Genomic DNA, 27,237 nt, shown 5'->3' on the forward strand with positions numbered 1-27,237 from the left:
CGCTTATCCCTCCGGAACACCTGGTCTTATTATCATAATACTTGTTCAATACTTCTTCATATTTTGCTTTACTTTTATCGATTTTGAGTTGTAATTATGATTTTGTTAACACTTTGGTATTCTCTTGTTGTTTTTAAACAATGCTAGGAAAACTAGCGTGTCAGTACATGTAAGTATGTTTTTCCTCAATCATGTAAGCATTGGCTACTACACTCTTCCGCCGCCCGAGAATGGTCCTCCAGAAATTCGGCTTGGGAATCCTGTAGCTCCACCATGTGTACCGATGAATCTTTCTGTCCACGGTTAACTGTCCTGACAAGGTCCCCATGGTTACAGTGCTACCACTAAATGTAACGTGCGAAAGAGCACACATTGACCACGCCTTAGAAGGGGTAAGCGATTCTTTCACTTCATCAAAGAAAATATGTAACACATAGTACTCTCTTACTTGTAAAAACTTCGAGCAGCAGGTTATATATATCCTACTAATCAAGTATTAGATGGTAAAGGAACATTATAGATCATCAAATAATAATAAAGAGGGTTTTTTCCAGGTCTTGTCTTCGGCCTCTGGAAATTCTGCACTAACCTGACCCAAACAATGCGAGAACATAATATATTCTAGGTACTGGCTCACGTGAGACTATGTTCTGGCTCACATTTCAACCAGGGCTTTGGTAAGATTAATTATTTATTGATTAAGTTTAAAATTAATAATATACCACAATTAATGTACTCAACAGGTTATCACTAACAATAGCACGATGTCTAGATATCACGTATGTATAGGATTGATGGTCTGTATAAAACTGTCAGAGCACTGAAATTGGTCACTACAGTTGTAAATACTCTCTTCTTCAAAGCCAAGCATGCAGAACAAGGATTCAGATACCCCTTTTTCGTACGCCATTATTTTGACAAGATCTTAAGAGACTGCTTTCTCCATAGTAAAATATATATTAGACAAGAATTTACATACTTCATTCTTCGTAATAGAGTATTATAGACGGGAATTTGGAGCCTCCCTTCTCCGTAGTCAAGTATTCTATATTAGAATTTGAGATTCCGCTCGTTAGGCAACTGTTAAAGACAGGAATTAAGAGAAGAGAACCCCTCCGTAGTCAATTATTTCCGCTTTAATTTAGAAACTCTTTTCTCCGTAGTCCATTATTTAGACAATAATTTGAAAACTGCCTTTCTCCGTAATCGATTACTGTAGAGGAGGATTTAGAGACTACCTCCGTAGTATGCTGGACAAGAATTAGAAACTCCGTGCCTGGTACTGCCTAGCACACCGGACAGTAGTCTGTGAACACTTGACATTGATAGGCAATTTCACCATCAATTTATTCATGCAGAATCTATAAAGTTTACCCCTGAGTTTATATTACAACAAATTTTATTGCAAAAAATATGCAAAGGGATAGGGCATCAGGCAAAGTCTATATACGCCTTCTCCTTACAACTTCGGTATGTTATATGTACAGTCATTGAAATCATCAAACAAACATATAAACAATATAAACCATGTCCCCACCGTACAAGGTATAGCTATGATTAAACAAAGCTTTAAGTGTTGATAATGTACTCTGACATACATTGAAGTACAAATGCATTGTTTTCTTCATCACATTCATGACATCCATGAAGTAATGTGCTTATATTAAAATGGTCATGGGTTATATTTTGGTTAATCAGCTGATTTCTAAGTATCAATCGAGAATGGTTGAATAGAGGACAGATAAACATATAATGATCCGCAGTTTCCTCACCAAGGATGCATGTGCATATTGGAGAATCTTTTAAATGGTCAAGAAAAAGGTCAGAGTTCAAATTGCTGGCTTCATTCCTAAGTTGACACATAATTATATTTTTATTTCGACTGCCATCATTTGCAAACGTTTTTGTTGTAGCCGAGACAGTTTCATTATTTTTTAAGAGTAGAGCTTTAAATTGTGATAGAGAGTTTACATTAGATCAATCAAAATTAAGAGCGAATGAGTTGAATTCCCTAAATGTACTTGGAAAATAGCTACTATAATAACTTACTGTTCTACGTATTGGAGTGTTGAAATATCTAGTCGTCCTTAATGAGTAAAGTGACGTCCAGTGGTGAAGAGCTTATGACTGAGGTCAGTTCGATTAGATGAGTTTGAAGGTTTCATCTTAACGTCTTATCCTTGGCACATTCAGTAAATTTCTTATCATTACAAAATAATATATAACAAACAGAATAAGTTTCTTTTCACTGTTTTATTCAATAACATAATCAACAAATAACAAGTGTATATTTTAACAAGTTAATGTACAAAAAAGTATAATTTTTCAACAATAAAATAATATCTGTTGCATTGGTTGTAAAATAAAATTGTGGAAATAAATTATACGTCTCCGCATTAAATGCCTGACAAATGATATATCAGATAGGCATTGTGTTTCAAATATCTGTTTTTTTTTACATTATGAATGATTAATACGACATTCATTCAATGATCATACCTTTCAGGTATTTTTGTCTAGTGTCCGTCTCCAGTCCGTTATATGGCTGATACGCTGTATCAGTGTAAATACTTTATACTTCAATATAAATCATTTCAGAATTTTTATAAAATTCATATAAGATAGCACGATGGTTGATGTTCACTGACTAAATTAAAGTGAGTGTTGGTTTTATATCAGGATAGATAATCATCCGTCGTCTAACAAAGTATGGCGCAGATTTCCTTGCACAAATAAAACACTGATGTTCCTAATAGTGCAGTACACAGCACTGTTTTCCCAAGCTCAGTGATGGAATAGAAATAGCTGATGTAAAATTTTCATTGTACCGTAACGTCCAGTGGTGAAGTCCTTATGACTGAGGTCAGTTCGATTAGATGAGTTTCTTACTCTCCTTGGCGTTCGTTTTCCTCGGTCTATTCATAGTCAGGTAAAACGGACATTTCTGAAAATACACAACCATCAAATGGTTATTTGCAGTGCTATTTGATGTTAACAACTCTCAATACATGACAAATAGTTAAGTTAATAGAAACACGCAGAGACAAAAATCAGATTTTAAGATTTTTTTCCTAAAATATGTTATCATTTTATAAAAAGAAGAGTTGTTTAAGACAATTCTTAGTTCTTGACATACATGCTTCATTTTAAAAAGGAGGTCCTTGTGGACAAAGAAAGACACAAATCTTTAAGCTTACCTTGACAAAACAGTTCGGAGTATTCCTCTGCTATTGAATCCAGAGCGTCGTAGGACGATGCACGCACCATGTGGTTCTCAGGGGGACTGGAACAGATAGTACTCAGGATTGCCTCGTCCACGTCACCCACACCAACAACATACACCTTGATACCTTTGGCTTTTGCAATCTCCGACTGAACAATAATCTGGTCAAATTTCTCGACAGTTTCGTCCACAAAAATAACAGACATTTTCCTCGAGTTTTCCCGTCCTCCTCTGGAGACGTTGTAGCTATGGCGATGGAGTTCCTCTACGATGTAGTCTAGACCTCTGACCTCGGTGTTTCGGACAGCGCTGGAAATCGTCTCCTTATTGTCATACTGGTTAAGATTAATTCGATTGCTTTCACAAAATCCAGACAACATTCCTGCCCTGATCATTCCTTCAGCCATGTTTCCGAATTTCCCGACAACGTCACTAATGAAGTTCTGCGCATGTCGCACGTTCTTTGTTCCCATGGAGGCAGAGTCAAAGGCGAACATCACATCGGTTTCCATTTCCGCGCTACAATACGCTTGATATTTGGGAACTACAAAAAAAACACAAATTATAGTAAAGATGGTTCATGATAACGGGCGTTTGATTATTTACATAGCTTTCTCCTTATTTTGTATTTCCAGTGATTGTTTATTATGATAAGGCTTAGAAAACAATAAAAGATCAAATCTCTAGTAAATAATTTTACTGACAGTTAGAATTGGTTTCTTTGATGCTAGCATATTATTTCTTAGTAGCCTCAAATGTAGTTACGCTGATCACACATGGATTTTAAAAATAATATTTTAGCAGACACATTAAAATGTATATGGCAGTATAAATCAATAGGATTTAAATAAATAATTCCTCACCTCTGCAGACTTTCAAGGCCAGTTTGTCCTTGATGAAGTTCAGGACGTTGAAACCAGCGATCTTGTAGACGAACTCATTGCTAGGTTCACTGCCGATGGCTTCCAGTTCATTCATGTTGGGCCCCTTACCGATCCCTATGGCAAACACGTTAACCCCCTGGTCCTTCAAGAGCTGTGCCTGCTTTATTGTCGAGCGCTTGTTCCTTGAAACCCCGTCGGTTAAGACTACAGCAATGTGTGCTACGCCCGGCCTCGCCTCCCTTGCAAACTCTTTGCGAACATGCCCTAGAGCTCGCCCAGTGTGAGTAGTTCCCATGATGTGAGGAATCTTCTTTATTCTATTCTGGAGATCTTCCACGTTATCAAAATCATTGAAGGAAATTTCCGTCTTGTACAGGTGCGAAAAGATACCGACTCCGATCCTGGTGCCCGTCCGGGAGATGGGAAAGGTGGCGACGATGTCTTGTAGGAACTGGAGCTGTTTACGGTAGTTTACTATCCATATACTCGAGGAACTGTCCAGCAGGAAGAAAATGTCGGCAGGCTTCCCGTGACAAACTGAAATACAATTGACAGATACAATTGGATTGTCAACATTTAATACTAGTGATAGAAGTATGCTATTTAGCTAAAGTTAGACATTCTGTTGATATTACAAAAACGACTTAAGGTAAACAAAAAGGAGGGGTAGAAAAATAGAACGTCAATTGACAAGGCATCTGTTTTCATTTACTTGATAATCGTAAGTAATAGGTGAATTAAGTTTGTAGATTAAGCTTACATTTTACAACGTCAGTCGGTTCCTCTGTAAACACTGGTGCAGCGACAGCCACAGAAACCTATAAAACATAACAGGTCCATGAATAGAACATGTCATCGGGAATACAAGTGTATGTATAAACAAACGATCATCAAAATATATGAATTATTTACACGAAACATTATATAAAGATCTGCACGAGTTCTAAGGCTAAAAGTAACTTAAACTCCGTTTATCTTTCAACCGTTCCCTGCATGCATGTCACGTACAAAGGCCAAGTACCATTAAAACATTTCGTCTTAAAATTACGAAAGAAATTATTTATTTATAAATATTTATAACTTACCAGTGATAAAATAAATGAAGCAAGAAACATTTTGTTGATATGTTATCGGTGAGTTGGCAAGAATATAAATATATCTAAGAATGTCCGATGATAGCGTGTCAACACGTCTAGTGCTATGTAGTGAGTCAGATGTGCTGCTGGTTGCGACGCTAGAGATGATGTGAAGAAGTTACATTCGGAGATACTTATATACCTGATAGACTGACAATGAGCTTCCAATGAGTAATACGGGATGGGATATGAATAGATGGTAAATAGTACATATCTATAAATACAACAAACATTCAAAAATTGCGATCAAAAGATTATTCACGCATTCCGGAAGTGGGTTGCCAAACAAGGTAATGTCAAAGTTCAGCCCCGCCTGTTTGTTTAGGAACTGCATGGAAACCTACGCCATGTTATGTTTTGCGTGGTACACTGCACACCATATTAGGAGTGATACAGGTCAGTATGTTCGCGTGAACTGTTGATTTACATACATAATATTTGCTTTACGTCATAAAGGGTGTTGGAGAAGATAATGGGTTACTATGTCGATTAAAATAGTACGTTATAACGGGACAGATCGGAAATGATTACACTTGAGTCGTGAAATGATCGTGAAGCGGTGACCCACATAAACAACAATGTTTTCCTTCATGTGGTTGGTGTCTAGCCCGTCCCTGGCCTACATCCTCACAACAAACGGAATCGCACTGTCCAAGGGAAATTAAAATATGTACAAAAATTGAAACAATATCGTATTGTGATTTTTCCCAATTGGTGAAAGAATTCATCTAGAAGCAGTGAGACCTATACCAAATAGTAAGCATGATAGGACTGTGTGATTCGACCGCAAGAATCCGCGTCCATCTTGAAACATTTGGCAGTGTGCTGTTGTGTAATTATTTGTTAGTTTTGGCATATCCAGTTACTTATAAGCATGCCACGTCGTGTCTATTCTAGCCTGTTCTTATAATTGACCAATTATGTGGAGCAGACAAACACACTTGTTGGTATAATTCCATTATAATTGAGTCTTTTTTGCAGAGTCGCACTGCATACTTATATAAACAGAGAAATGTAAGGTATCCAATTAAAAGTCAGCAGTATTTCAAGAGAAATCTAAATAAAGAAACAAAGGGGGAAACGTAAGTCAAAACGCATTAGGTCCCGTTTAATTCTGCTGTAATGTTAAGGACGTCGGAAACATCGTTAAACATTTTTGATAATTTTAATTCCAACCAAACTAATAAGGATATCTTTCTTACTAGTTTGCTCATTAACGTGTTACTTGTAATTTCCCAAACAAATTCACGACACAGTGTCGTAACTATAAATACAAATGTGTTTTTGTATTGTTATACCGCTTTGTGTTGACGGGCTTATCTGAACACATGTGTCGGTGTTCTTAAGCTGTCTTTTGTATCCACATGATTTTATATTTCATCAGCTCCTGATTATTATCTGAGGTTGTTAATCTGATGTTAAATAAAATTACACGTATCACGTCAAACAGAGTACAACGTTTACAGTCAGGCACATTCTACATTCCTTTTCATTTTTTGTGTTTCAAAACAATTTATCAAGTATATTCTGGCAGGATTTTTACAAAATTGACATGTTTTAATACCTGTTTGTATAGCAAGCTAAATCAAATTTAACACAGAGTCAGTACACCAGGATAAAAGCATCACAGTAGAATTCAAGCGTGATATAAGTTGTTTCAACAAAAACGTAACAGGTGAAAATGTTTGTCTGGAAAGGTGTCTCTTATACCACTGTGACATCGTAATCATACCTGCTGCCATTTTTGTTTTATTATTCAATGTCTTGTAAAATGTTCTGAAGGTATTTAAGTTGTGTAAGTTGTAAGTCCACCATGAAATATTTCCGTTAAGGAGGTGTATGGTGACGAGGGGAACAACGTGTTCAGTGTGTAAGGGTACATTTTGTTATATCAGTGACTTCATGGTTCATGTCTTCGTCTGTTCCCCTCGACACTAAGTATTTATTTGTCTGTGAGTGGTATATCTGATTTTATGATACAACAGTACGATCAATGCCAAATTCCACGTAGATCTGTGTTAATGGATGTCCCTAATTTACAGATATAGGACATGTGTATTGTTACTGACCTTACAGCATTTGTTACAAAAACTTCAGTATTTAAACGAAAGGAAAACAATGCATCATACTGTGTTTTCGTTTATATTTAGGGTGATGTGTCCACAACTGCAGTTCATTAGTGCATTAACGGCTGGTTAATATACACAAGGACGCAGTGGCATGATTACTATCTAGATATTCTCTCACTTTCTGAAAACAAAAACAAAAATCTAAATTATAATTTCTAGGTAGAGAACAAGTTTATTGTAACAGGTGTATTCTGTATATTGATGCGGTATTCCCTGGTAATATGCATGTTTTCCGCGTGAAATGTGGGTTTTCCGGAAGAAACACTCAAACTGAAGCACATTTTGGGAATGTTAGAGTTAAAAGAAGCGTGGGTTCTTTTTACGAAAGAAAAACTAAGGAATCTGAAAACTAATAATTTGATTATTAAACACGTAAATAAGAAAGGCGTGGGATGACAGATCATTTGACAAGGTTTTGTTGATCAGTATGATATCAGCATCACTCACATATCGGACATTGCAGACTGTATTGATGGTTTGATGTATACTGATAAACTAATGTTAGTTTCAAACGGTGATCTGATGCTTTGGGAATGTTTTTCATCATGTTTACAAATTTCTGACATCCCCGCCCGTAATATATCCCTCTTGACTTACCGATGTTACTATAACTGAACTAATTCTGTTTACTATCATGTTTACTATAGTAACACTTTTTTGTGCATGAATCACACCAGCGGCGCGGCGCGTGCGGCAGGCGCGAGTCTTTTTATAGAACACGCTGTCTACACCCCATTCCAGCCCTTCCCTACATCTCAGTGACATCAGTATAAAATGTTGTTTTTGTCATTTTTGTGATTCGAGGATGACCACATGTCTGAAAGGCTAGTGTAAATGTAATTGAAACGGCGTTTTGGTGGGAAAACCTGTTAAGAAAAATTTAAAAGTTACCATTACTAGGCGTGCTTCATTTCAACACTGTCAGATACCATACATGTCATACTCAATAGAGATGTTGATATACATATATACAGGGATTGCTGATGAAAGAAACCAAGTGACCTTTCAAATGAGGAGTGTAACGTACTTACCGAGATATATTCTTTACATTTGTACAATTTGTGCCTTTTTCAGTATTTTAAAGTTTGTTTATTAAAAATATAAATTGGTTTTTTTATTCATAATTATTATGACTGTATTATTTACAATTCACTGTAACTCCAAGATATCGGTTTAATAACAAACAAATAGACAGGAGACAAAGACAGGCAATTTTATAGATATATTACATTTTAATACATTTCAACTTTATTGCTTTCCAAAAATATTTTATGTATACTTGTATGTCATTTTACAGCATCGTTGGAATCATATTAATATTTATGGCTTCTACGACTTGCACTAAGAAAAATACATCTTTATAACAGCATACATGCTTGGATTATATTGATCACATGACAGGAAAATAAATTATTATATTTCCTCACGCACTTGAGTTCCCCCGGTCATATTTCCCTTATTCTGTGCGGACAACAACAGGGGCACAACAACCTGATCAATTTTACAATGGCATTATGTTTTTATTTCGCCATGATAAGACATGTATTGATCTGGTGGTAGGGAAACATGCGCATTGTTTCTCCGAGATTAAACCAGTTTCATGAGGACGAAGATTAATTAATAATCTCGGAGAAACAAAGATTTGTGTTTTCCCTTCCACAAGGGAAGTAAATGTATAACATTGGAAATCATTTTTGGTTCGTTACCACACGCAACAAGCTTCAAATTTTGAAAAAAAAGTGAACTTATTTTTAAAAAAAGGCGTGATTTCGATATGTATAGAGATATTAATTCTCTCATTGTATCTTGATTCAAAATCTACAAGATAACTTTTTATTAGTGATATTAGGAATTTGGTTTTTGATTCTGTGTAAACAATGTTTTTCGTTTTACTTTTCCTGCAACGCTCACATGTAGTGGTCCAAGTTATTAACACTGGAATGTGGTAAAAAAAAAAAAACTGGTTAATGGATTAGATACATGTCAGTCAATACTGACAGCATGTGGTCATGATTGTTTTGGCAGATTGGAGAAGTAAGTAAAGTCAAAGCTGAAGGATTCTGTCACGAACTCTGATACGTAAATAATATAGGTATGAAAGTGGTTTTATTAAGATGTTACAGTTTTCCCTTCCTGGTCCATCAGGTCAATAAGTAGGTATTGTCTAATGCGATTAACTTTAACTGGAAAAAAAATTGTTTGTGTTTTACGTCCTATTAACAGCTATGGTCATTTAAGGACGTGCCAGGTTTTTGTGGTAGAGAAAAGACGGAGTTCCCGAAGAAAAATCAATGACCTACGGCCAGTATCTGGCGACTGCCCCACGTAGGCGATCCATTGGTGGAGAGCTAGTGGTAGCAGAATATCAGCCGCCTTAACCCCATAAGGCACCATAAGAGTGATGTTGTGCTGAGAGGTGATTTCACTCATTAACTTTCTTTCTGTTGATGAAAAATTCTGTTACATTGTATATGTGTGTGGTCTTGTTTATTATTTCCATCATGGTCATTCCAAATACAAGCTTCCCAACTGACACACCAAAGGTAGATGAACATCATGAATATAAGTCGCACAAGTGAACATGATTTGAATTTGAACATTATCTCATCAAGCTGAACGATAAGTTGTACTAATGAAGAACAATATCAATACAACCTGCTCGACTGGAAGATAAAAGATAGATGGATATCACCTATACAAGCTGGAATATAGACATCTCCAGTAGAACCTGTTAACCTGAAACATTGCAGATAGAAGGACATCCCAAATACAAGCTGCATACCTTTGGCAGAAATATGACATTTTATGTTGCACAAATAAAACATTAAAAGACAGTCTCCATATTGTTCTGTTCATATTATTTTAAAACTGATTTTAGTATGCCTGATGTGTTTCCTTTCCTTTATCTTTATCTTTATCAGAAACATTCAACATATCGAGCTTAATTAGCTATTACAGACATGATTATATAGATAAGTTATCTTTGATGCGTCACAAACCTTGTTGCTACTATCCCGTTGATAAAGTTTGTTTTTAGATGTTTAATGCTTTAAGATGTTATGATAACCCCATATTACTTTGTAAACTTAATAATACGAGCCACTGATAAGTTATTTGATTTCACCGATCCATGCCCAATAACCTTTTCGGATGATATGTTTTATAAACGAAGCAAGACCCTGGTTCAAACTGACATCTTGAAAAAGGTCACAAGTTTTATCGCATGTTGAATGATTTTATAGTCATGCATGTATGTGAGAAAACAAGTAACGTTGCTAAAACAACACTTGGCTTACAATTGTTTTGATAAATTCATTTCCATATGACCATCATGATATAAAGTGATCTTAAAATGTGTACAAGTAGTGTGTTTGAAGCTAACCAGGCATTTCATCCGATCATTTGTCTCTTAAAAAATATCTCTACATACATGGCTACATATTTCGTGTGTGCGGGGGAGCTGGCAGCCCCTCCTGCTGAGCGCGCGCTAAAGGATATATATTTACCACAAAGAAAACACATAAAAGTTTCAAAGCTGGTGACGAGTTAGTCATTCTGCTGTACATTGGTAGAGCCTTCGGACGTGCCACAAGCGGGGAAACCCGTATGGATAATTAGATAATCCTGTTTGGAACATATAAAAAATGCTGAAGGAATACAGAACCCTTCCAACAAGATTTGATGTATGTAATATGATTGCCTAACCATCCGGAAGTAAGAATTAATTTATATTTCAAAATATCAATAAATCAAAATTCTCTCTGCTATAAAGTTCTTTTAGAAGTTGTAAAAATGACATAAAACGATACAGCGCTTTTCTAACTGACCTATGTAATCCGTTAGGTAGAGTAGCCTTGACGCCAGACATTCCTGTCTGCATTTCCTCTGTTTACACAATGCTGGTCATGATATAAAGTCATGCATATAAACTTATGACAGTGTTCACGTATATCATATTTAGTTAACATCATTCCACGGCTGTCACTGATTTCTAACATTTGTTTAAGTCAGACCACCCGGCTGATTCCAGGTTTGTGGATTGGTTGAGGATTGTGTTAGTTCATACTTTCAGAGAAGATTTTTTTCTATCGTATGTAACAGTAAAACTTCTATTTTGTGTTGAGTATAACTTAAATATTCTGCGAATAAAAAGTGAATTTTGCTATAAACCAACAACATTCCTATATATTTAGCAATAAAACAGGTATGCTAGGATTTCCTGCTGCTGCTAGATGTAAGGAAAGGCATAAGGAAGTACTTATTGTACAGGCGTGAATAGGCCATCTGACACACTTGCCAAAACACTTTTATACTTTCTGGAATCGATGTCTTTGTTCTCTTGTTAGTTTAAACAGTCGTTTACTAAATACGTAAAGATAAACGTTACACATACACGTAATAACAACGAGAACGGACACGAAGTGTAAGTATTTCGTTAAACAACGGTGTGTTATCACAACCAACCCTTCATGCAACACGTTTTAAGTGAAATTTACAATGTATACTTGTAATCTCTACGTCACATAAACATCCCATTTGAACTAAAGATCAACATAAAAGTAATTGAACAGAATTTGGGGCTGTTCATTTATAATGGATTTCAGATTCTAACCTGTTCACCAAATTATCCAATTTTTGCGAAAATTGGTTTTTAAACACTCTTTTAGAAACTTTTTGAAATTAAAATAGATTTAACAGCACAAAAAAAGCATCCTCGTCACAGCTGAGGTCAAATATATATGTGGTTTAGTCATTATGATTTATAGTCACTAATGTATCATCGGCATTCATATGTCAAGAATGACATGTGACAATCAGTCATGCTTTTAATTAAACTGAAGTACAGTAAGGATGCTTTTCGAATTGTCATTAAAGGTTGAATTTGTCGGACAATTTAAAAAAACGAAATAACTTAAATTCCATGCACGCTACGTAAAATTGTGCGATTATTCTAGATTACATTATATCTTATTAAAATAACCTTCCAAGTTAAACTATCAATCCAAATGTTGGCCTCCAACAGCCTCAGCTCGCTCATGTAGAATTATGTTTATATATATTCAACAGGTAAGGGCTGTAAAAGAAGGAGGACAGAAAGAAATGTTATTCATATTTATCTATGAATTAATAAAATGATATTGAGATTGAGTGAATGCTTTATAAAGCTACCACACATTTCACTCAATGTGATCTGATGAAGTGTATTCACTAACTTTTTTATGATGAAAATTATTCATTTAATGTGATATGATGAAGTTTATTCACTAAATGTAATATGATCAAGTTTATTCACTTAATCTGATTTGATGGATTATAGTATAGATGCATGTCGTTTAATTTGTATTATGCTGTCGTTTCAGTCTCATTTTAACAACAGTTCAAATTATAGCTCTTCAATAACACCTACACTACTCATGACTTCACTCCTCCTTCTCGCAAAATTTCTATTTCAGACTACCGCCCTTTACAATAGATTACAGACATATGTTACACCTTCTTTACTACGAACTATATATACAGCCCTCTCATAACATTTACATTACTATAGATTACAAACATATGATAAAACCTTCATTAATCCGAACTATATATACATCTCTCGCATAACATGTACATTACTATAGATTTCAGACATATGACAAAACCTTCATTACTACGAACTATACATACATCCCTCTCATAACATGTACATTACTATAGATTACAGACATATGATAATACCTTCATTACTGCGAACTATATATACATCTCTCGCATAACACGTACATTACTATAGATTACAGACATATGATAATACCTTCATTACTACGAACTATATATACAGCCCTCTCATAACATGTACATTACTATAGATTTCAGACATATGACAAAACCTTCATTACTACGAACTATACATACATCCCTCTCATAACATGTACATTACCATAGATTTCAGACATATGATAAAACCTTCATTACTACAAACTATACATACATCCCTCTCATAACATGTACATTACTATAGATTTCAGACATATGACAAAACCTTCATTACTACGAACTATACATACATCCCTCTCATAACATGTACATTACTATAGATTACAAACATATGATAAAACCTTCATTACTACGAACTATATATACAGCCTTCTCATAAAACGTACATTACTATAGATTACAGACATATGATAAAACCTTCATTACTACGAACTATATATACAGCCCTCTCATAACATTTACATTGCTAAAGATTACAGACATATGATAAAACCTTCATTACTACGAACTATATATACATCTCCCTCATAACATGTACATTACTATAGATTACAGACATATGATCAAACCTTCATTACTACGAACTATATATACATCTCCCTCATAACATGTACATTACTATAGATTACAGACATATGATAAAACCTTCACTACTACGAACTATATATACAGCCCTCTCATAACATTTACATTATCATACTACAGACATAATATAACTATAGACCACATGCATAATATAACTATAGACTAGATACATTATATACCTATAGACCACATACATAATATAACCATAGACTACATACATAATATNGTTCATTACTACGAACTATATATACATCCCTCTCGTTACATTTATATTATTATATACCACATACCTGATTTATAACTTTAGACTACAGATATAATATAACTATAGACTACAGACATAATATAACTATAGACTACAGACATAATATAACTAAAGACTACATCAATAATATAACTATAGACTACAGACATAATATAACTAAAGACTACAGACATAATATAACTTTAGACTACAGATATAATATAACTATAGACTACAGACATAATATAACTATAGATTACAGATATAATATAACTATAGACCACAGACATAATATAACTATAGACTACATACATAATATAACTATATACTACAGACATAATATAACTATAGACTACAGACATAATATAACTATAGACTATATCAATAATATAACTATAGCCTACAGTCATAATATAACTATAGACTACATACATAATATAATTATAGACTACAGACATAATATAACTATAGATTACATACATAATATAATTATAGACTACAGACATAATATAACTATAGACTACAGCCATGATAGAACTATAGACTACAGACATAATATAATTATAGACTACATACATAATATAACTATAGAATACAGACATACTATAATTATAAACTAAAGACATAATATAACTATAGACTACATACATAATATGATTATAGACTACAGACATAATATAACTATAGACTATATCAATAATATAACTATAGCCTACAGTCATAATATAACTATAGACTACATACATAATATAATTTTAGACTACATACATAATATAACTATAGACTACAGGCATAATATAACTATAGACTACATACATAATATAATTATAGACTACATACATAATATAACTATAGACTACAGACATACTATAATTATAAACTAAAGACATAATATAACTATAGACTACATACATAATATAACTATAGACTACAGACATAATATAACTATAGACCACATACATAATATAATTATAGACTACATACATAATATAACTATAGACTACAGACATAATATAATTATAGACTACATACATAATATAACTATAGACTACAGACATAATATAACTATAGACTACATACATAATATAATTTTAGACTACATACATAATATAACTATAGACTACAGACATAATATGAGTATAGACTACAGACATAATATAACTATAGACCACATACATAATATAACTATAGACTACATACATAATATAACTATAGACTACAGACATAATATAACTATAGACCACATACCTAATATAACTATAGACTACATACATGATAGAACTATAGACTACAGACATAATATAATTATAGACTACATACATAATATAATTATAGACTACATACATAATATAACTATAGACTACAGACATAATATAACTATAGACTACATACATAATATAATTATAGACTACAGACATAATATAACTATAGACTACATACATAATATAACTATAGACTACAGACATAATATAACTATAGACTACATACATAATATAATTATAGACTACATACATAATACAACTATAGACTACAGACATAATATGAGTATAGACTACAGACATAATATAACTATAGACCACATACATAATATAACTATAGACTACATACATACTATAATTATAGACTACAGACATAATATAACTATAGACTACATACATACTATAATTATAGACTACAGACATAATATAACTATAGACCACATGCATAATATAACTATAGACTACATACATTATATACCTATAGACCACATACATAATATAACTATAGACTACAGACATAATATAACTATAGACTACATACATAATATAATTATAGACTACAGACATAATATAACTATATACTACAGATATAATATAACTATATACTAGAGACATAATATAACTATAGACTACAGATATGATATCACTAAATGATATAAAGAATATCACCTTCCTTACATCACTCTCATAACATTTACATTATCATATATAGCCATTTCGTTTCAATAACATGTCAGCATAAGTTAGTTTTATTTCCATAGTCAAGTCAACATTTACCATACAAAACAAATGAAGATAAATAGCTAATAGATTATGCATGTAACCGTATCAAATACTGGTGTGCTTCCTGTGATAGCGACGGCCGTTTGAGACCATGTGCAGTGTGTATGTGTTGAAGTGATGCATGGTCTTCTCATTCGTAACATGACTTGATAGACACACGGACATGTTCGGTATAACATGCATGTGTCATACGGTGAATTCCACTTGAACACATGCTTTTCCGGAAATCCCAGATTGTATGGTATGCTTGATTACATCATTAAATTCCAGACACGAGAAGATAATTAATGTCAGCTATCCCCCTCTTCGTTAAATTATCAAGTTCTCGAATATTTTCAGAAACCAACCAAAGAAATACTCTTTATTTGATTAAGTATATTTATGAAAATGTTTTCCTGTTTGGCATCGGCCACCAGTTTTAATTATATCTGTTTTAGCAACGAATTCCTTCTTTTTTTATTTTTATTTAAACACCATATACGTGTCTTTGATTTCTAACAATGTATTACATTTCTAACAATGTATTACATTTCTAANGTAACTATAGATTACAGATATAATATAACTATAGACTACAGACATAATATAACTATAGACTACATACATAATATAACTATATACTACAGACATAATATAACTATAGACTACAGATATAATATAACTATAGACTACATACATAATATAATTATAAACTACATACATAATATAACTATAGACTACAGACATAATATAACTATAGACCACATACATAATATAACTATAGACTACATACATAATATAACTATAGACCACATACATAATATAACTATAGACTACAGACATAATATAACTATAGACNATTAAGTATATTTATGAAAATGTTTTCCTGTTTGGCATCGGCCACCAGTTTTAATTATATCTGTTTTAGCAACGAATTCCTTCTTTTTTTATTTTTATTTAAACACCATATACGTGTCTTTGATTTCTAACAATGTATTACATTTCTAACAATGTATTACATTTCTAACAATGTATTACATTTCTAACAATGTATTACATTTCTAACATGAATTACATTTGTAACATGAATTACGTTTGTAACATGAATTACATTTGTAACATGAATTAAATTTGTAACATGAATTACATTTGTAACATGAATTACATTTGTAACATGAATTACATTTGTAACATGAATGTTCATAACAGCAACATGCCAGTATATATCATGAACATAAACTAATCAAGGATGGAACGCGCTTAAACATGAAAAAGATTTAATTTTGTCACATAACTGTTGACATCTGAAACAGCCTGTCACCTAAGATAATGTCATCAAGAACTATTAAATCTTTTGAGTCTTGCCCAGACCATCACTGGAGAAACCAACCAATACTCCATAATTATAGAGAACCAATTTTATTATCCACCCGTAGTTAAATTTATGAACTGAATATACTTTCTGATAATTAATTATCAAACTAATGCTGTGAACACTAATTACTCTAATGGGAAATGCTTGTCTCATTTACTTTTCACCTCAACTATTAATGATTGATGTTATTCAAATGTCCATGCTCTTATCGGAATTTGTTAAAAGCGGTATTGAACTGACAAGCTGTGTATCTGTGTATCTATTGTCAGCGCCATATAGTATTTCTTTTCCACATTTATCCTAAGATTCCATAATACTATTGCTATACATGTGTATGACCAGTATATATAGTCATAACACTGCCACTTCTGGTAAATTGTTTACTTACGTTAAACATGATGACACTGGTTAATCAACGACTCCGATACATATCGATTCCAAAAGGTTTAACTAGACTAAATAGTTATAAAGAGAATGTAAGTTTCTGTTTGAAGTTACCGTTTGAAATAACGGATTGTGGCTATTGTTTTCTAATTTCTTTTTTTACTGATATATGCAATAACAAAACCCAAGTAAGTTGTTTTTCTTTTTAGAAATGAAACATTTTTTCTCTATAATTTTTGTAAGAAGGTTATCAAGATACGGAATAAAATGTATATCTGGATGATTGCTGAAACAGGAAGTTGAAATCACGTCAGAAAGACGCCTTAAAAAACTGACATGAAGGATAGTGAACTACCTTTTAACACAGCGTACATACACACGTACCGAATCACACACACACCAAAATGTTGAAATAACGACAACAGGAACCGAAGACGCATAAAACGAAGGTCAGGCCCAATTATCTCAAATAATCACCTAACAGATGGGAAACAAGGTATTGTTGTTGAGAATCATCAAAAACATCTGAGATATATGACAGAGTATTGGAACCAATAGTATATAAAAAAAAAAACAGAAGGCCCGTATGCATAAGATTCGTTCTTATACTAAAACTCATTATATCAATGATTTGGTGAATATTTGAAGGGAACTGAATCCGATCTCCATTTCTAAATGTCTAGACTTAACATTTGATTGTGCCGCATGATCTCAACGAGTTACAAGATACACACGTAGCTTGTTTGAGAACAAAAGTCATTTGTGATGATGAGATTGATTTCAACATTACGTGTAGGTTATGATTTGCTAATGTTTGTTATTGCGTTCCTTTTTAAAATAGACTCACTTATGGCATATAAAATGACAAATGCAAAACGGCATGTTGAATTTAACAGTAACAATAATTAAAAACTGCGAGCTTTCGAAATCGCCTGTTACCTTCGTCAAGCAAAGAGTACAAATGGCAAGTGTCTCGTTAATAACCCGCTGAAAGCAACTCACTTCGTCGCGATGTGCAGTGTCAATAAAGCCAGCAGTCAGAGTAGCGTCGAAACACTCCGTCCCTATAACACCCTATTACTACGGGCAATCAGAGGGATGGGTAACATGTATATATATTCCTCCCCTTAGACATGTTGAGGAATCCTAAGATTAACGAATTAATCTGTACTGACTGAGGTATGATGAAGATGGAAGACACCGTGTAAGCATTGAAATTAAAAATTAAAAACATGCTTAGAACCTTCTAGATTGATTTTATGAAATCACACATTCCTACTATAATCCCCAAACTATGTTATCACTGATCATCTTGAGTAAGTCGAGCGATTGATTCACATTCATTACATAGTAAGGGTCGTCAATCATCAGAAACTTTTTCTTCCTTAGATGACCTCACGCTCCATTCATACTACCACAGCTTCCTAGCTGAGGAAGCGGAGGGCGATAGGCTAAGGGGATGCCGTAGATGGGAACAATGAAAGCAAGTGTGTATCATACTACGCACCACGTAGATGTGTAGACTATCGTATCTTTTTAAGTGATTGACAGGTGTATAACCAATAGGATGTGAGGAGGGAGGAGTTTATCCCATATACGATGTACCTACCTGAGACTGTTCGTGGGAAAATGAACGCCGACACCCTTCTATTCCCATACTTAATAATTACGCGTGGGTTACTTTTATCAAATGAATCATACGCTTGTATATAAATAAGATCTAAAACCCATCTTCATCATTCATTTCAACCGCAAGTCCAGCTAACTGGTCTATACAGCCCGGGAACTGAAAGCAAACCTTTGCCAAAATGAAGCTGTTCCTGTTGTTTGCAGCGTTGGTAAGCATTGGCTATTATTCTTTGTTATCCTCGATCGTTTTAACTCTTTGTTTGTACAGGAAAACAACAGTTTTCATAAAGTGTTAAATTAGAAAAATATAAAGACTATGTGAAAGTCCTTTGATGCATTACACAAGTAATCTAAAAAAGACAAACGGAAAGTAGACTTGATAATTGCCAACCCTATAAAGAACATTTAGAATAAGTATTTATACCTTATTTCACAATCAGGATGACATGCGATCATGAATTTATAACATTGATATTTAAAATAATATAGTATGCCTTCATTGTCTGACAAAAAGTATCACACTTACAGCAAAATGTTTATTTGTGTTTGTTTTGCTTTCATAGGCAATCCTGCAAGTGTATGCTCAACGAAGAAGTATGTATTTTTTTTTAATTCTATAAGTGTTACAACGTATCATTATTATATTTTTGTTTTGTTTTCACAACGTCAATTTAATGTAAATTGTCAAAGTTGTTCATTCAACATTTCTATTCCGAATCGTAGTTTTAATGAAATTGGATTGAATCGCATTTAGACTTTAATTTGTTTGGCTGTTTTGACACAAGCTATTCATGTGTTAGCTTTGTTATGTTTGAAAACAGCGTGGAATTTGGGAAGGGGGCTTAAAAAGTTAGAAAAACAAATTGGCTGAATTCAAATTCCTCATTCGACAGGCAATGATGGGTGGTTTTTTTTGTAAAACATGAAATTGAATTTTAGGAAATTACTTTTCTGATCGAATTGAAAAAGACTTCAATGCCTAGACTATTTAAGCATTTTGTCATAAGATTGTGACACAACTTATTCATGCGTCAACTTTGTAATTTGTTACGTGTAATGAGAATTTTGCCGAATTACCGAACAGGTGCGCTTTCATTCATATGCTAGCCTAAACAACACAGAACATGTTTATACATGCTTCGCGACATAAATTACATGGATAAAAAAATAAAAGAGTTTCATTGCACATGTGATATGTCTGTATATAGTTCTACGTGGTTGTTACTCAACGTATTAGTCATATAAGATGATAATCACAAATTCAAGGCCAAAACTTTTGTCCTTTTTTATTAAACATTTCTTTATTCACAAAATGTGTAATCCTCCATATTTTGTCTAACTTTTGATAAAAAAAAAGAACATCAGATCCGTTTTATTCGATGTTCTCATATAAAACTTGCTGAAGGTTGTTTCATAAAAAGTGTTTGAATGAGAACTTGTTTGAGACAATGCCAAGGTTGTGATAGATATTCTGAATTATAAACAATTAATTATGTACACTGTTATGACCATGACATTCAAATATATAAAGACTTCTGGATAAACACGTAAAAACAGAGCGAGGATATTACAATCCTGAATATTCTGATGACTCTCTCTTTAATTGCCTATTGTTGTGTTACAGCCACGGAGTCCCTATGTGACGAGGCCGCCGATGTGGTGTTTGTACTGGACACGTCGAGTAGTATCTGGACTAAGGACTTTACGAAGCAGCTTGAGTTTGTTGACAGTGTGGTCAGCCAGTTCAACGTTAGTCCTAACGATACCAGAGTGGCGGTTATGACCTTCGCCAGGAACCACTACGTCATATTTAAACTCAACAGATACAAAAACGTCATCGACGTAAAGGCCGCCATCAAGAGGATCCGACACAGACAAGGAAGTATGACTAATACCGGACCGGCAATACGATTCATGTCCTCGCGCATGTTCACGCGGGGTAATGGGGGTAGGGAAAACATGCCTCACATCGCTATTGTCATCACGGACGGGAAGTCTCAGAGGTCAACAGAGACACTCAAGGCTGCCATGGCGGCTCAGGAAAAGGACATCGAGATATATGCCATCGGGGTGGGACCGAACGTTAAGGAGAGCGAGCTACGAGGGATTGCTAGTGACCCTGACGACAGGTACTTCTTCTATGTGGACAACTACGACGCACTGCTCCACGAGAAGGATGTCTTCAAACAGCGTGCTTGTAGAGGTAATTACGGTAGCATCGGTAACGTTAGCTCCAAACCAAAAATATAGCTCCATTGTATAATTATAAGTTTAATGTAATTGGCAATGCTATGGGGGCGCTTTGTCAACATTGTTTCTAGGTTCAGAGACATTCCATATTAAAAGCGTTTGATTTATAATAATATAAAGCTGAGTGATAGACTTCAAAACTGTTTGTAACGTTTCCCGTTATGACAGTCGACCGTTCAGGTTACAAAATATACCTCATTACTGAATACTTGCGACATTGCGTAAAAAAATATCTCATTACCGAATAAATAAGGAGCACTAAATTTTTATGAATGTTTCGTAAAAAGATTTTGAAGAGATCTAATGAAGTTCACAGAGTGCCGTTCACGGCAAATATCTACATCATTAATTAAGATATCATTCAAACAAACATTTATTGTATACTTAGTCCTGTTATATTGGGCACTCAAACTCATGTATACAAGTTTGCGGAGGTTGACCAATTAAACCAGCCTTTGGAGTTGATATGAGTAAGTGTATAAGTAGACCTACTCATCATACTAGTAAACATTATACACTCAGGTCTTTGATCATATCTAATATGCTTTGTCAGTGATAGGCAAGTTCCTGTTCGTAAAACCAATGCTGAAGAGGATACGGTGAACCTTATCAATAGTTAGCATATTGTAAACCCTTCGTGCCTTGTTTAGTCCGGTCATATTAAGTAACATTGTAGGATTCAAGTATCATTAAAATCATTTTTTTACGATTTTACATAATCATATATCTCCAGAGATGCTTTAATAGGGAAGAGTCCCATATACAAATCATTTAAGAAAGATGTGTTTTGCTTATATATCAGCTTTCGTAACACTCAAATGGAGGAAATGTTCGTTTATTTATTATTGAAGAAAGGTGTCATGTATATATTTACTGCATTTTAAATAAAACGCAATGATATAAATATAAAAAAAAGAATACTTAATAAGTATGCAACTTTTATTAAAGTTATAATCTAGTTTAGAAGAGAATTTTCTTACCCGACAATCTGTACATTCTAGCACTGGGAAGGGTCCAACAATCTCTGATAATCCTGTATATGGAATTCTTTTGTAGCTCTGCTTTGTAAGTCTAGCATAAACGATGGTTCTCTAAACTACCTTTCTATAGGCTAATGTATAGGACGTTTATCTATTTTGAATTACCTTACATTAGGAATACATTGCGGTGTCGTGTAGAGAACCGGAAACATAAGTCATTACCGCCTACAGTTCCTGTACAGACTGCACGCAGTGTCAGTCCGGCGTGACAGACTAACGTATGTAGGGTCATAGGTCAGCTCGTGGTAGGAATTATAAACAACAGTCGAACTCTACAGTCTCTTAGTTTACCATTGTTCTGGTTGTTGAGTTAACTCGCCTTTATGATCGAGTGGATGCCAAAAGTATAGTGATGTCTGCAACGATGCAGAAATACCGGAACAGAAGTAGATAAAATATGTGTGTCATAAATAATAAACAAAATATTAGTCAGCATGCGTGAGGGGGAACCTAGCGTTCCATACATTATGTATGTATTATGATAATTCTTATTGGCACTGTTAGCACGTTCTTAAGCAAGTGATACTCTAGATATAAACATCTTAGAATCACAAATTAAATACAATTACTGGAAACGTACATTGGGTAAATAAAAACCTGTTCCCATTTCGTGAACAAGAATGGAAACAAATTCCATCTTAATTCAGGCCTGACTTTGTATTGGTTTTTGTTGTTGTTTAGCGTTATGATTTTTATTGTTTTGCATTTTCCAGGGTCTTCAACAAGAAGTATTGTTCCCACCACCACTACCCCCACCCCTAGACCTACAACAGCTAGGCCTATAACAGCTAGACCTACAACTGCTAGGCCTACAACTGCTAAACCTACAACAGATAGACCTACAACAGCTAGGCCTATAACTGCTAGACCTACAACTCAAATGGCTACAACTACCACCACAACACGAGCTCCGCGTACAACCCCATACTACCGATACACACCACGAAGGACAACATCATGGCCACTCCCACCTATCGGGGATATTGACCCGGGATTCTTCATCAAAGGTAAGATGCCATTCCGGAGCGACAAGGTTTCTGAGTAGATTTCCTGTTTTAGTCATTTTTAGATTATCCTTCTGTATTGGCGATGTGATACAATGATGCTTATTTCATAGTTCAGGAACAAATACGTTGAATCATACATTTTATCCGTTTAATATTATAATGTTTAAAATATCAATCATTATTCGAGATTTGATTTAATAATGTAAATGTGACACTAAACATGCTTTTTCATTTCTAATCGTTAGCCTGCACCGGAAAGCCAGCTGATATTTACATCCTGATGGATTCCTCAACCAGTATTGGAAGGTTTAATTTCCAGCGCCAGAAGACATTTGTCAAGAACATGGTTTCCCGGTTTGACATCTCGCAGGACAAGACCCGAGTTGGAGTGGTCACCTTCAGTAACGAGTACAATCTTGACGTTCCTCTCGGATCTGCAAACGACGCAAACAGTTTATCAGAAGCTATTCAGAGAATCCCTTATTCTTATGGTACTACAAATACGGCAGATGCCATCCGATTTGTCAGAGAAAGAGGTTTTACTGAGGAGAGAAGACGGGAGGGCGTCGCACACATTATCATCGTCCTCACTGATGGACTGTCGCGTGACCAACTCCTGACAAAACAGGAATCAGAACTTGCCCGTGACCAAGGAATATATTTATTTGCCATTGGTATAGGAAACGGCGCCCAACTTGAGGAACTCCAAAACATTGGTAACAAACCCCATGATAAGTACGTGTTCCAGGTGAGGAGCTTCAGAGCATTGGATTCCATCAAAGATCTTCTGGCATCACGGACGTGTGAAGTGGATATTGAAAAACGTAAGTACTGATTAAAAATGACCACGTTGTGTTTTGATATAAAAAAAGAACATGAAAACAAAACAAAACCAAGAGAAGCAAAGTCAAAATGAATTGTATTGACAAAAACGGATAGAATAAATGAATAAATTAAGATATAAAAATATTCATGTTAGATGATAATTTGTACATGAATGGCTTTTATGTTTTACAGTTTGTGGAAGCCGGGATATGTCGGATGTCGTTTTCATGTATGATGTTCTTTCCCTCGGACAGATGAAAACCAACTACATTTCCAAATTTGTCGCCAAGATTGTCCAGAGTTTAGACATCCCCTCCGGAAACGTCCGCATAGGACGCATGTTATACGATTGCTTGAATGATGCGTACAGCGCACTCTCATCACCCGCCGATATCCACGTTTGGTCTAACCAGGTACTTCCAGGTATCACCGATTTGATAAGAAAACTTCGTGCTTCCGGTTTCTCTTCTCCAAATGGCGGCAGAATAGGCGCCAAATCCGTTGCCGTCGTGTTCCTTGATAGTAGGCTTCACAACATCAACGAAGTTGTGAAACAAATGGCAAAGTCTCCGGATACGCATTTCGTCACGGTTGTGATCGGAGCGGACGAGTCTACAGTTATCCCCTACCTGTCACACAACACCTTCATCCGGGTACCGACGTACAGGGAGTTGTTCTCATACAAGGACGCATTCCTGGAGTTACTCTGCCCGGTCCTGGACGTGGAATTTTTCCATATCAAATTGTAATTTACGCTACAACGTTGCCGTCCATTGATATCTGTACCCATTTAATTCATTTCTCATATTGGTTCTTCTTCTATTGTCATTGCTATTTATAGAAGTGTTAATTCAAACAATAGATACAAATGAGACAGATCAAGATGAGATCGTATGTGGGCGATTTGATTGGAACAATACTGCCAAAGGTAGACCCAGAACTACAAAATTGTTAAATCACAACCAAGCCAAGGGAGGTAACTCCAAGTTATATTGGTATATTGCCGGTGAATTGTTTATGTTTGTTGTTTTGTAACTCGTTTTATTCTTGTTCTTGGTCAAAGATGTTATGTTATGACTACAACCATTTTTTATATTTTTACATATTTTTTGTAAATTAAACACTTAAAAGAATTTTGCCTTTTGTTTTAATTAAGATCCGTCACATTCCTAATTATAATGATATGAGTGCTTAAGCTTTACCAGTCATACCCGTCAGTGAGCACTCTATACATGTATGTAATAAACAGTGTTATTTGTTATAAAACTACTCATACACATACTCCCACTCACCGAATGACAAACAACAATTTAACTACAGGATGGATAGCCTTCCTTTCCGCAGTATTAACTATTAAGTACTGCATCCAATTGAGTTCACATATTGCAGCTCATTCAATGCAAGTTGTCAGTAATGATTAGGATTACCGGATAAAAAATGTCTAGGTGACAAATGGAAACTAAGCTTCATTTGTAGGGTTGCCTATAACAGATGATTCAACCTACGCTGGGCACAAATGAATGTCGTTCCACGGACCAATCGTAGGTAAACCTTTTTCGTGAACACCTGGTTTCGCTATCGGTTTTAATGGCGTTCATGATGTCTTTCCTATTGTTTTCTCCTCAGTTACTTTTGTCATCTTTCTTGTCATTTATTGCAGCTATTCCAATCTATTTCCTACAGGCTGTTCAATTAAAACAAAACCCTGCAACAGCAGAACAAAATCCTCTTTTCCAATTTTTCGAAAGAATAAATAATAGTTTTACGTGAAACTGTATAAAATTGTACTACCCCTTCGGATATCTGTTATACCTGATCATGACATGACCTATTTGTTTGAACAGATTCTGAAATTTCAAATACATTTATACCACAAATGTTTTATCGCTGACACTGCTAGTTTCAGCAGAGTCGCCCGCGATATTATCCTGACTTTTTACTGTAGTCCTTCGTACGTTTAAAATCAGGGTTATAGTCGTATCGTGACACTGCATGCTCTAGAAGTGTAACTTATGGCATGGGGATTTGAAGAATTAAAAATAAACTTTGTTCGATCTTTACAATTCTTTCCTAAAAAAGGTTTCATCTTTCAGAACCATTGGCTATTCCTCTCAATACACTTCCATACCGCATACTTAACTGGAGGAACGCCGCCTTCTCTTAACACGGCAGCTTTCTTATTCAAGAAAATCTAACGTCTATTCAAATATAATATAATGAGTGTGACCTATTTTGAAGCATATTTGTGGAAAACACGACAAACAAAAGTAAGGATGATGTATATTGAAGACAAAGTCGAGAAAATAATTGGTAATGTCTGTGTTGAATTCAGTAGCAAGATTTTAAAGCCGACGTTTTGCACTTATCTCGATACATACTTACACCATACATGTCTCGATCCATACTTACACCATACATGCCCATCATGGACCACTTACTACTACGCAGTATGACAACCTGATGATTTAATAATGGTACTATGGACCTCTCTCCAGAGGTATATTCCTTCTCCCTGTGGTGTTTACATGGCGCATTTGATTCGATATTCAAAGGCATGTTCGGAATATGCCGCCTTTGTTAGTGACTGTAGTCGCAAACTGACGCACGAATTTACTATAAAGCGTTACGAGAAATAGACATTGATAACGACTGATGAAAAGAATCTTCCCCTAGCTTGAGGGTGTGACAGAGAAATCTCCAAGCCGGAGAGATGATATTTTTGATTGCCTTACCCGATGATTTGTC

At 34.6% G+C, this 27,237-nt stretch overlaps 2 protein-coding genes across 2 annotated transcripts in view; one reads left to right on the plus strand and one right to left on the minus strand.

Annotated features, from left to right (window-relative positions):
• Window positions 1–2,274: 2,274 nt before the first annotated feature.
• Window positions 2,275–27,237, minus strand: part of LOC110453095 — a 42,194-nt gene continuing 17,231 nt past the window's right edge. The window contains exons 7-13 of the mRNA XM_021501931.1: window positions 25,122–25,208; window positions 24,011–24,101; window positions 5,193–5,210; window positions 4,868–4,925; window positions 4,087–4,644; window positions 3,198–3,767; window positions 2,275–2,944 (exon numbers count right to left, since the gene is read on the minus strand). Coding sequence (XP_021357606.1) covers window positions 2,916–2,944; window positions 3,198–3,767; window positions 4,087–4,644; window positions 4,868–4,925; window positions 5,193–5,210; window positions 24,011–24,101; window positions 25,122–25,208 — 1,411 coding nt within the window. The 3' untranslated portion in view covers window positions 2,275–2,915. The remainder of the gene's footprint in view (window positions 2,945–3,197; window positions 3,768–4,086; window positions 4,645–4,867; window positions 4,926–5,192; window positions 5,211–24,010; window positions 24,102–25,121; window positions 25,209–27,237) is intronic.
• On the plus strand, window positions 19,376–25,626 carry LOC110453074 (collagen alpha-1(XII) chain-like). The gene is made up of 6 exons (XM_021501903.1): window positions 19,376–19,579; window positions 19,934–19,964; window positions 20,995–21,573; window positions 23,374–23,667; window positions 23,913–24,491; window positions 24,685–25,626. Exons 1-6 carry the CDS (start codon window positions 19,550–19,552, stop codon window positions 25,239–25,241), a joined length of 2,070 nt encoding a protein of 689 aa, XP_021357578.1. The 5' UTR covers window positions 19,376–19,549; the 3' UTR covers window positions 25,242–25,626.

Source organism: Mizuhopecten yessoensis, unplaced genomic scaffold (genome assembly GCF_002113885.1).
Source record: "Mizuhopecten yessoensis strain PY_sf001 unplaced genomic scaffold, ASM211388v2 scaffold7087, whole genome shotgun sequence".
NCBI classification, from domain to species: Eukaryota; Metazoa; Mollusca; class Bivalvia; order Pectinida; family Pectinidae; genus Mizuhopecten; species Mizuhopecten yessoensis.

Bases quoted from the DNA above. Each gene is read 5' to 3' on its own strand.
- LOC110453074 (XM_021501903.1), top strand. From the start codon at position 19,550: ATGAAGCTGTTCCTGTTGTTTGCAGCGTTG. The intron at 19,965-20,994 runs GTATGTATTTTT...GTTGTGTTACAG, and splicing joins AGTGTATGCTCAACGAAGAA to CCACGGAGTCCCTATGTGAC. The intron at 23,668-23,912 runs GTAAGATGCCAT...TCTAATCGTTAG, and splicing joins CCCGGGATTCTTCATCAAAG to CCTGCACCGGAAAGCCAGCT.